General features: G+C 44.6%; 1 protein-coding gene across 3 annotated transcripts in view; it reads right to left on the minus strand.

Annotated features, from left to right (window-relative positions):
* The window catches only part of fgf14 (fibroblast growth factor 14), a 139,784-nt gene that overhangs the window by 27,176 nt on the left and 100,079 nt on the right, over positions 1-12,529 (minus strand). For all 3 annotated transcript variants that reach the window (XM_031586759.2, XM_031586763.2, XM_012833995.3), the window contains exons 2-3: positions 11,231-11,341; positions 8,711-8,814 (exon numbers count right to left, since the gene is read on the minus strand). In XM_031586759.2, coding sequence (XP_031442619.1) covers positions 8,711-8,814; positions 11,231-11,341 — 215 coding nt within the window. The remainder of the gene's footprint in view (positions 1-8,710; positions 8,815-11,230; positions 11,342-12,529) is intronic.

Raw genomic sequence — 12,529 nt, forward strand, 5'->3', positions numbered from 1 at the left:
CATCGCGATGATACAAAAATATTTGTATGATTGCCAACGCATGCATGCTTTGTCAGTGCTTGACAAGATCTGCGTAATGTCCTGCGACAATCTGCCGGTGATTTCCTTCGCATGAGTGGTAGCCTACCCCATATTCAAAACCAGAGTAGGCTAAGTTAACAAATATTGCCTAGGAAAAGTTATATGCGTGATAGCTCGGTGAGCGTCTCCGCTCTGCTGTGCAAACGAAATGCTTTAAGTGTTTTGTGCCACTTAAAATATTTCTAAATTTTGCCAGGGAGACTATTTTTCGGAATATTGAGATTTCGGAATATCGGGCTTTCGGAACACTGGGCCGTCTCCCCTGACCAATACCTGTCAAACTTGGTGATACTATTCAAAACTAATTTGTCCTTCATTTTATCAAATATGATGAAATTTGGTATTGTGCCCGCGAGGCACGCGTGAGTTTAGTTGTGTTCAGTTATCTGGCGCTGAAAAAAACCACGAATAAGTACTGTTAAATCAGAAAGCAAATCAGCTGTCACTCGGCTATTACCTGACCAATACCTATCAAACTCGGTGATACTATTCACAACTAATATGTCCTTCATTCTATCAAATATGATGAAATTTGGTATTGTGCCCGCGAGGCACGCGTGACTTTAGTTGTGTTCAGTTATTTGGCGCTGCCCTCTAAAGACAGAGACGTGACAGGTGGATCGAGATATTTTCCCGTAAATACCTTTACCTAAATACCTTTATAGACAACATCGATCATACACTCCCATTGCACTCAAACAACCACACTCAAACGAGGAGATATTGTATCAATTAGCCTATTATGTATTGTATTAATTGCACAGAGTTCCAGTGGCGCATGCAGCCGTACGCACTGTGCGTACCTTCTGCTACGCGAGAAGAAGAAAAATATATCATGAACGCATATTTATTAAAATGGGGAAACTATAAAATCGGAGTACAGACAACTAATGCCCAGCGTTGACGATGCAGATACAGAGCTGGAAACAGCTAAATGAGTTACGCAGTGAACTTTATCAAGCCCTGGAAAGTTCGGCAAATTTCTAGCCAAACATTCATTGCGTCCTGAAGGTCTTGGTATCTATCTACGAAAAGACTGACTGGACTTGCTCTCATGAATATTCACACAGATTTGGAAATTGACAGCGAAGAAGTACTAAAACAATTTGATGCAACTGGCAGAAGGGCAATGCGTTTAGGCTGTAACCCATTATTTGCGCGCGTGTGTGAATGTGCGTGCGTTTCTCTCGCCTTTTATCTTTCACCTTTGAATAATGTAACTTATAAACACATCGGCCTGGCAGAAACAAACAAACAAACAACCCAAGAGGCAACACGCATTTCTGGACCGATGAACAGACGCGATTCATGCTCAATCAACTGTTGTTGTTATTGGTAGTGGTGAAGAGGTCAAGCGGAAAGGGCTGTATCACCACTAGTTGTAATAAAAACAGCGCCACCTATCGTATCGGATATGACATGCTTTCGGCCAATGATTCGATTTATTCACTGCCATGTATATTGGGATAATAGCACCTACCCTCGAAAGAAAGCATAGTCCGACTAAGCAAAGATTCGAATTATACCATCATGTAAACACACTGACTGCTGGGGTTTCCCTCTACGGTGGCCCATTGGGGGCCGACCCATGTGTTGGCTCTCTCCACTGTGCTAATTAATGCACGGATCCTTACACTCCCCCTGCCTTTTGATTCTCCATCTGATGGCCTGAGGGGCATTTGTGTGTGCGTGTGTGCGCATATGTGTATGTGTGCGCATGTGTGCGTTTGTGTGTGATGTTTCCATAATAAAAGAAATTTGTATTTTTTATTTTTTTTTAAATATACAGGGGAAGTTCTGCCTTTTGATGAAGATGTAGTACATTGAGGACTTTCGCAGCGACCATATCTGATTCCCACCTCTCTCTCTCTCTCTCTCTCTCTCAGAGCTCAGATCGATGGACAGCTCTATATGATCAGCCAGCAGAGGCGGAGGACGGAGGGGAGAATCAATTGCCCCAACGTGGCCGCCCAGCGGACAGCTCCGCATCCACGGCGACACAACGAGCAACATGCCGGCTAATCAACAAACTCACGTCCTCTCGCCCATCGACAAAAACATGGTAGCAGAGCAAGGCCGCCCGGCTCCCTCCGTGCCTCTCTCGTCTCCCGTTTATTACCCACATCCCACTCACCGCTTTCCTCTCATCTCCTTTGATTGTTGTTTGATTGTTGCTCTGCCATATGCTGTGTATCACCATCAGTGCTTTAAGGGGGAAGTTCATGTCCCCTTGTTGAGATGGAGCAGTGGACGCTTTGAGTGGTAAGAGAAGCTCAAATAAGTCATAAATAATGGGCCTCGTAAACTGGTGAAGGACCTGAGCTTACAGGTCTCTGTCCTGTAAGTGCCTTTAATGAACATAGGAGGGCCTGTTTAAAAAGGGGAGTAATGTGACAATAATAAACTTAATCCCTCTGACCCATACAGAGAGAGAGAGAGAGAGAGAGAGAGAGAGAGAGAGAGAGAAAGGAAGGATGACAATTACCCAGTGGCACATTTGCAAGAAATAATGAAATGTGTCAACTAGCCCAGCCTAGCCCAGCGGCGGAAACAAATCCAGAACACATAGCATCGACCACCACAGGAGCAGTTCAGTGTCACAACAGCTCAAACATCACATCCAAAGGTCTCTGAGGCACTTATCTCTAAAGCCATAACCACAGCCAGCATTGTGGGTTTAGCTTCAGCACCGGTTCCAGCTCGCGGTGTGGGCTTTCAATACACAGATTTGGTATCGGTCATGGAAGGCAACTAAAATAAATAAATAGAAGCTATCACTGCATATTTTATGCTGTCAGACTTCCCCAGTGTACCCCGAAGACAAACACACAAAGAGCAAAGAAAGAGAGAAAGAGAGATAGAGCGAGAGGAAAAAAAAAAGAAATATAAATGCTTCATTGGTCAGGGTAGCCACACACAGTATTCCATTTAGATGTTGTCTGATGGTGAAATTGCTTGAGCGGCCATTAGAAGGCTGTCCATGTTTCCTCAGTGTATTTCAGATGAAGATCCTCCTTGCATTACTAGCGGGGGACATACACATACACACACACGTACACATACACACACACGTGCGCACACACACACACAGACACACACACATACACACATACTGAAAGCAGACTTTATCACTCCCTGTGTTTTTTCTATTTCTCTAGCGAGAATCCATTTCCCACTAAATTGTTCCTTCCTCCTGATGTCTTTGGCCATCGCTATTCAATTTGTTTTTTAATGCACCTGTTAGACTGGTGGGATGTCCATGGTTTTCCCCGAGCAATTTCTGAGCAAACGCCATGTATTCCTTCATTGGGCCCCACGGCACGTCAAAAAGTTCAATTGAGACCTCCATAGTGGCCCAAACCAGGTGTTAGCCCCTTTTCTGTTACTGTAACATCATTCAGTAACATTATATACCATATAGGTAGAGGAAAACGGACTCTGGTCATGGTGAACAACCACCATTATGAGGTCAGAGAGAAAATCTATTTTTAGCTGCGTTGGCCGCTAGTGTGGTTACATATGCTGCGGCAGCTATGTTTAACAACGCTCTACTTTGTAGTTTATTAAACGCGTGGAGCGGAACTATCACCAGTTCCTTGAGTGCCGTCACAAGATCTCCACTGACACTGACACTGACACTGAATTACAAGATACAGTGACGGAGTTATGCTGCAGAAACAATCAAGCCCATCTAGTACAGATCAGGTCTCTCTCTCTATCTCTTTAATTATCTCTACCTATCTATCTCTCTTCCCTTCCTCACCCAAAAGGACTTCACTGAGTAATTAAATATGAGGGAGGCGATTAGGCCCGTTAGATGATTACTGTTCCGGGTTCCCTAGGTTCTTTTCAGCCGCGAGAGTCACTAGTCTGTCGGAGAGGGGACAAACTGTGTTAGGTGACCTCCTCTGCCTAAATACACTGGCTTTGACCCACATCGAGCTGCTCAACAGCAGCACTGGGTATCACTGTTGGAGGTAATAATGACTGCTGTGACACTGTTTGTTGCTGTCGGTTCACCAATGTCACTGAGAAGTGTGTCAAGCTGGATATAGACTATGCTGGACCCCTATATGACCTATATGATATATAATGGCTTATCTGTCAACACTCGATTGCGATATCCACACTTACTGGTCACAGCTCATGATGGCCATCTGGTTTAATCTGTTCATTATTTTAAAAGTTGAAAAGCAATAGATGAGTTGTGGCACAGATACAATTTTCGTATAGGTTTTGGTGCCATGCGTAAATGATTCCTCTCGGACTGTGAAAACATCCTAGAGCATGTGTGTGCGCGTGGGGGTATTCTTACAACTGAGAGAAACACTACGATCAACACCAGCAGAATTATTTCACACTGCGCCATCTGTTTCAAGGAGCTCACAAGAGGAAAAAGAAAAAGAACACCCTCGCCTTCTTTCCCCACTCACTGATAATCATTTTCTCCTATTGTGATTCTGACAGCAGTGCTGCGGTTCACAAACACTACTCCCGGTAAATAGTCTGTAATGCATCTTAAAAAATAAAAGAAGAATAATCAGACTGAGATGCTTCACAGCTACCAATCACGTGAAATTAAGACAGTTACCAAACTACCAAACTGTTATTTTTGACAGTGACTATGGATACAGGCTATCTACCAAACAAATCATAATGCCACAGTCAGATAAGCAGCTGCTACTCGTGCATACATCTGCATACAATAATCATAGATGCAGATTTTTAAGGGTGTTCTTGCATGCTAGTGACAGTAGTCAGTAAAAGCTGTCATTAGAAGTAAATAAATGAGAATGAAAATGATGTGAAATCATAGATCCATAGTCCACAGCACCATGACGCACCATGATAACATAAAGAAGGAAAGGGCTGCTGTAGCTGGGACAGCACCCCTACCTTTTCTGCCACTGAGAAGACCTTGGTTTACTGCAAATCCTGGAACCCTTCAACAAGAGCAGCAATCAATTCCTCATAGAAATGCATGATGAGGAGACAATAATGACTGATGCAGACAGGTCCAATGCACATGAAGGTCAGCCACGGCACCACTGAAGTATTCAAAGAATGGGTTTAGACATGGGAATTAAAGTTAGACTTCACTGCTCATAGGGCATAGCTGCAAATACATGGAAGGTATAACTTAAAGAAAGATATTTATAATAATATAGAATATTTGGTGAATTTAAATGTGTATACTGTATACCACATAGAAGGGAGGTAACACCTGTGTTGACAGTAAAGAGTCTGAAGAAGAACTAATATCCACTTGCAAACGTCATTACGCCATTACGCTCACCTCAGAACTTATATGTAAAATTAATAATTCCTATAAAACTTTATAGTCATGATTCAATAATAACTTGTTGATTGAGGATAAGTGGTATTTACCTGAAAGAACTGTAAAACTCCACTCGACAAAATGAAATAACGGCAGATTTTACAGCCTTACAGACAGACAGGCCCAGACATACACATACCATATGCCATACAAAAGCTAATTCCCATCATAGACAGTGACCCAACCACTGACAGAGTTTATCCCACATGGTCATCCTACTGTCCCAGCCAGTCAGTCTCCATAGGCACAAAAGGAACCTCTGGCCATTGTGTATAAGCGCTTAAGATAAAGCTAACCTGTCACCTGCCAACCTGCGGAATTGAATGAAAGACCCTGCACAGAAAACCCAGCAGGCCGTGAAGAGCCCGACCCCTCCGTGGACGAGTTTACGGAATTGGGTGAGCCCAGACAATGGCAGGAGAACAACAAACTGTTTAATGGTGTTCTTCTGCCCGAGAATGAGAATTCCCTTCACCACACAAGATAGAGAGTGAGAGAGAGAGAGAGAGAGAGAGAGAGAGAGAGTCTTCTTAAAAGGGCAGGTGTGTGCACTTCTCCAGAAGGATTGCCACATCAGGTTATATTACTGCTACTGAAATGCATCGAAAAATGGGATCAGTTCCCTTTTATATTCAGCCATAAAACGTGTGACAGGCTTAAAAGGAAAGCCCTGACATAGACTTGCACTTGTTTTATTATTCATTTGCTTTGGTAATTGTTTGGGCATGCTATAAAGCAATGATCATCTCATTTCCTAATGCTACAGCTCCCTGAGTAGAGCAAAGAGCTAGCTGTGCCAAGTTTATGGCTTACTGTCCAGGGAAGCATACATGCTGATAAATGGCATACCCTCTCTGGACTATGAGTCGCACTGAATAAAAGCATCTACTAAATACATGCAAATGTAAATGGACTGTCCCCAAAGGTAGCCTAATGTCTTTTGTCTGCCCTTATATGCACCGGCCAGGAGATTCTGCCTCATTATTCAACAGGAGAATCCACCCTTTCCGACAAAAAACACTGTCCCGAATGATTCTATGGCCCCTCAGTACAAAAGAGATATATTAAAAAAAGGAGAGATTAGCCAACGTTCGTCCACTTTCTTCTCCCTTCTCACAAGTCTATTGTGCTCAGAAACTGAATAATTTTGATCCCATCAACTCACTTATGCTCACACAGGGCTGAAATAACTCCCCCCACACACACACACACACACACGCCTATGATGCCTACTGAAGGCTTTTAATGAGATTCAAGTCCCTTTGCTGAAAAGACTATCAGCTCCCTTCATTCAGCCCTGGGAGGAAGAATGAGGGAACCACAAATCAAAGTGGGCCATCTGCATGTTCTTCTTCTCGGCTTAATTAATTATGGCACAGAGGCAACAATTGATCATACACTATCAAATGCTATTAATTTGCCATGGAAAATACTAAAATAAGGAACTTAGAATTCACCGCTCGGCAGGGTTATCACCTCCATGTAAATGGGCTGGGTAATTTCTCAAGTGAATTTTAATGCACATGGATTTTAAAATGCATGGAGGGGCACCAAACGAGGCAGTCGGAGAAGGACACGGGTGATGGATGTTGCATAAATGGCATCTTGAAAGCATAACATTTGGTTTGTACAGTAAGTGTGACCTAAATGGCGAGGCGTTGCTTTTAGATGAGAGGTCAACTCTGGGGCTTCGCCATCTCAGAGTGAGAGCAGGATAATGACTTATTTTTTTGGGTAGGAGGTGGGGGGGGGGGGGGGGGGGGGGCAAGGAGGTCCTTTCTCTTTATTCTTTATTAACCCCGTCCTTTCAGCAAGGAAGCGAGGGGTGACAGAGGAAGGTAGAGAGAAAAGGAGTGTGGGAGAAAAGAAGAAAAGAAGGAGAAATGACAAAAGAAGCGGAGAAAAAAAAGTGTGTGGGCGCCCTGTTTCCCGTGTTGAGTTGACTAGAGAGGCCATTAGTGAAGAGATAGGCAGGCGGTGGCGTAACATAAGATGACAAGCTCCTCAGCGGGGGGGGCAGCACTGGAGCTGGAGTTGGGTGAGTCGTTACAGTTCTAATGGTCCTGAAGGGTCTCCGGGTTCTTCCACACAGAGAGAACCCTCCCTCTTCTCTTTCTCCACGCCGTCTCCATTCAGCCCTTCCAGAGAGTGAGTCATCACTCATGCCGTGAGAGCCCTCCACTAATGGCCAGCACGTCTTCTGCACGAAACAAACTGGACCCAAATGCACTTGGTACACTCTGGTCTATCACAAATAAGGTACAGGCTTGTTTCTACTCTAACAAAAAACTGCAAGAAGGGATGAGGTGCGGACGGCGTGGACATACTGTCCTATATAACCAAAACAAATAAAAGGATGATCAATGCAAATACCCCACGCCCAAATAAGGTGTTGAGGAAGACTACTTTGTGTAATCAGGCCTCGGCACAATTGATTGACGAGAGCACGGCTGAGAGAGCGGAAACAGGAAAAAGGATCAGCGGCTGAACTGGTTTAGATCCGCAGCGCAGCGGCCAGTGAGAAATCCGCCGCTGTGATGTTGATGGTTATTGATAACTGGAAAGGCAGGTTAGGCTGGAGGTCCTCTCTGCTAGCTGACCCTATCTGCACGATACAGCGGGTGCTTTATATAACAGTCATCAGCAGCTTTAGCCCTCAGAGTACTAGGTTACCTCAGGCTACTGGGATAGAGGGGACTACCTTCACAGCTATAGATCCTCTGCCATGGAATATGTAGATAGAGTCAGAGTCAGACAGAGATAGAGTTAGAAATGTGGAAATCAATTTAGGTTTTCGTACCATGAGAGAGAAAGGGATGATTGTAATATGAATGTATTGTATGGTTAAGCTGCAATCATATTATGTTCATATCCCCTCCTGTGTGGGTAGTTAAGGCCAATGTAACTAGTTTCTCAGTAGTGGTGGTGCAAATTGATGTACATTTTGCCTGAAATGGACGCCTATCTTCCTTGAGTTCTCTGCAATTATCGAAAATATGAACATGTGAGACCTATTCCAGTATTGGTTGAATTAAATCAATTATATGAACTATTGAATAAACAACAGATATATGTGAACTTTGCCTTCAGGTCAGGATCAAGTACATAGCCCCCACAGGCTCGATGACTAAAAATCTATTGTAAAGAAAAGAACAGAGGAACCAACATGAACTGAGGCAGACAAGGGCTGCCGCGCTACCTGCCTCCTGCGTCACCCCGGAGAGAAGCTCCTCTCACGCCACTCAGCGGGAGGACACTAGAGCCCACTCGCCCATCCAGCCCGGTACTCACCGATGTATAGAGATGGCCTTCCCCATTCATGGCGATGTATAACCCTGTCTTCACCGACTGAATGGCGACAACTCGAAGACCCACAGGGATGAGGTTAAACAAAGCTGTGGAGAGACAGGAAGAGGGTGGAGAGGGCAGGGGGGTGGGGGTGGAGGAGGCGGAAGTAAACTTTGAAATTCATATTTTGTCATACAAACATTATGTTATAATTTTAAATACACTTTAAAGGACCAGTCCAATCAGTCAAATCTCTATTAGAAGTGCTGAATTTGTAAAAGTAATTCACAAGTGCTGAATTTGTAAAAGTAGTTCACAAGAAGTGAGTCTGAGTTGCTGTTTTTTTTTCTAGTTCCTGCTTTTCAGCTGTTTCATCAATGCAGTGTGATGTGTGGACATAAATGTCTCAAGGGCATGTTGTTGATACAAATTTGGCTTTTGGATATATTTTCTAAATATTCTATATCTTACAGTTGACCACCCCCTCTCTGGAACCCCTTGAACCTTCGAGGCTGTACCATGAACTGATGAAAGGTCCTGTTCGATTCCATGCAGAGCCCTTTGAGATTATTTTTTTTTACAAACGAACAGCTTCACAAAATCCCGATTTGAAGAATCTAAATATGAAGAACACATTTAACCTGTGGAACACTGTAGAGGTTCTATATAGAATCTTTACCTTCAAAAGCTTTTGTTCTAAAAGTGGCCAGAACAGCACAGCACAGCACGGCTCCACGCACAAGAGCGGAAGCCATTTGCCTGAACAGTTACGGTGCCTTAATAGGTGTCACCAGTGGTGCATGGCTGATTTAATGACTCCTTTTGTTGTACTAGCATGCTCTTTGGGCTTGTTAGGAAAGGGCTACTGTTTATGCAAGCGGGAAATAGCAGTGGTTGGCTGTGACACTAAGTGCATCCACATGCCTGATTTAAGCCCGCAGTGCGATGAGCTCGAAGGTAATTGGTATTGGCTCGCTGCTGCTGCTGGCCCGGGCCTGGGAGCTGCCTGACTGACTGATTTAAGGGGCATGGCGCTGTGAGTTTTGAAGTGCCTCAGAGACAGAGGATACAGGGCCAGGTGAGGTGGAGCGTCATCCGCAGAGAGAGAGAGAGAGAGACAGAGAGAGAGAGAGAGAGAGAGAGAGACAGAGAGAGAGAGAGAGAGAGAGAGAGAGATAGAGAAAGGGTGTGAAAGGAGGATGGGGGACCAGTGTTCAGGATTTCATTCCATTCTCTCTCAAAACGTATGGGAAGGTGTGTTTTATATCCATGCCAGAATTAGAGCCATCTGTAGTGTGTGAACATGTGTGAACGTGTGTGAACATATGTGAGCGTGTGTGTGTGTGTGTGTGTGTGTGTGTGTGTGTGTGTGTGTGTGTGTGTGTGTGTGTGTGCGTGTAAGAAACAGTAAGTGGCTCAGTAATTAGTGACTGTGACACTGGAATTATACTATACTTATCACTTTCATCTAATCTTGGGCAGTCTGTTTATAATTATGATGACCTTTATGTATTGATGGCCAAAGGTTATCAGATGTAATTACCAGACAGACTATTTTAAATGTCATTCCATTCTCTTTCAAGACGAAAAGAATGGAGAGTTATGTCCTAACTGTAGTGTGTGTGTGTGTGTGGGGGGGGGGGGGGGGGGGGGGGGGGGGGGGGGGGGGGGGGGGGCGTTACATGGTACATGTAGGTGTGGAATTTATAGGTGTGTATTTTGGGTCTCTGTGTGTGTGTGTGTGTGTGTGTGTTTGTGTGTGCGCGCGTACGTGCATATTTGTATGTGCACATATGTATGACTATTGCCACATACAAGAAGTGACATATGTCATCTCAACTTGGAGGGATGAGTGTCAAACTATCGTTAGAGCTCCAAACCCAACTCACATTAACCAGCTCTGCTCCTGCCTGGAGCACACAGCAAGCAGCAGCCAGTCAGGCTAATAATACCACTACACACACTCACACACACACAAACACACACACACACACACACACACACACACACACACACACACACACACACAAACACAGACACACACACACACACACACACACACACACATACACACACACAGACCCCCACACTCTGTGCCACCTTCCCTCCGTCTCTCTCCTTCTCTCTTTCACACACATGTACGTACACACTCACACACCAACACACACACACACAATCAATCAACCTACCCCCCAATATACACACATAGTACAGGTCTTTTGTGAAAACTGCTTCCTGACTATAATCTGAAGACTCTTATTTAAAAGAGCAATGGTACAAAGAGAACAATATAATCTCAAGCCCATAACACCATTACTGCCATCTTAAATACCCCTGTATTCACCTCTACATCCACTATTTGCACCTTCATATTGATACATAGGGCAATATTCTCCTTCTTTGCCTGAGTAAATGTCCCATTAGTTTGATGTGGTGCCATGGAGTGACATATGTCAAATATGTCTGAATGCATGGATTCAGTTCTAGCACAGAGTGACGAGGGAAGGGAGGGTCTGAACTCACAAGAATTAGTGCTGTCATCCTTGGTCCCATCCAGAGATCCATCTGGGTTCATTTGCAAGTAGTATCCCTGCCTGCAATATAACCTGGTCACAATACCCTTGAGCTGGGGATCTGCAACGACAGAGAGAGAGGGGAGGGGGAGGGGGGGGGATGGGGGGTCAGCTAATTAGTCACATGAACACATTTGACAACAGTGCGAAGACAATGTCATTATTTCGGATAAGGCTATAAGTAACAGGAATTAGTAGAGGCAGACCTTCAAAACATAGCTTTCACACCGAAGATGTGAGGGCAATTGCAAGAAAGAAATGGAAAACAAAGAAAGAAGGAAAGAAAGGAAGGAAGAGAAAGAATGAAGAGATGGAGAAAAAAGAAAGGAAAAAAAAGAGTGAAAGAAAGGAAAAAAGAAAAAAAGTTCAGCCATAACAGAGGAAACCCCATTAACTGCTTTGACACAAATTCATTCCTAAGGAAGAATGGTACTAATGACATGACACGACACATTATGGACTCAACAGCATCCTCTTTAGGTTCTCCATCTTCACTACACCTGTTCCTCCTGTCTCTGCCTCCAGTTCACTGATTACAGATAGGATATGTAGTTCACTCATCCATCTCCATACAATACGTAGACTGACGGTGGTGGTACACCTCGCCTTAAATAAACTGCTTATATTTCTGTGTATTGTCAGATAAAGACAGACATCCTCTGCTTGGCAGGCACAGTCACATGACTGTCTTACCATAATGATGAACAGAAAATAACCCACAGCCTTTTATACGGCTACAATTAAGTCTCACAAGTGGGAGCCAAAGGCCGTGGTAGCTGAAGCTGAAGCATCACGCTTCTCCAGCGAGGTGCTGCGTGCATGTCTAGCAGTCCCGCTCCGTAGGCTGGGAGGTACACACACACATACACACACACACACACACACACGTCCAGCAGTCCCGCTCCGTAGGCTGGGAGGTACACACACACATACACACACACACACACACACACACGTCCAGCAGTCCCACTCGGTAGGCTGGGAGGTACACACACACATACACACACACACACACACACACACATACACACTCAGTATGGCCAGCAGTCCCACTCGGTAGGCTGGGAGGTACACACACATAGTATGGCCAGCAGTCCCACTCCGTAGGCTGGGAGCTACACACACACATACACACACACACACACACGTCCAGCAGTCCCGCTCCGTAGGCTGGGAGGTACACACACACACACACACACACACACACACACACACACACACACACACACACACACACAGTATGGCCAGT

The sequence above is a fragment of the Clupea harengus genome, chromosome 2 (assembly GCF_900700415.2).
Source record: "Clupea harengus chromosome 2, Ch_v2.0.2, whole genome shotgun sequence".
Lineage (NCBI taxonomy): Eukaryota > Metazoa > Chordata > Actinopteri > Clupeiformes > Clupeidae > Clupea > Clupea harengus.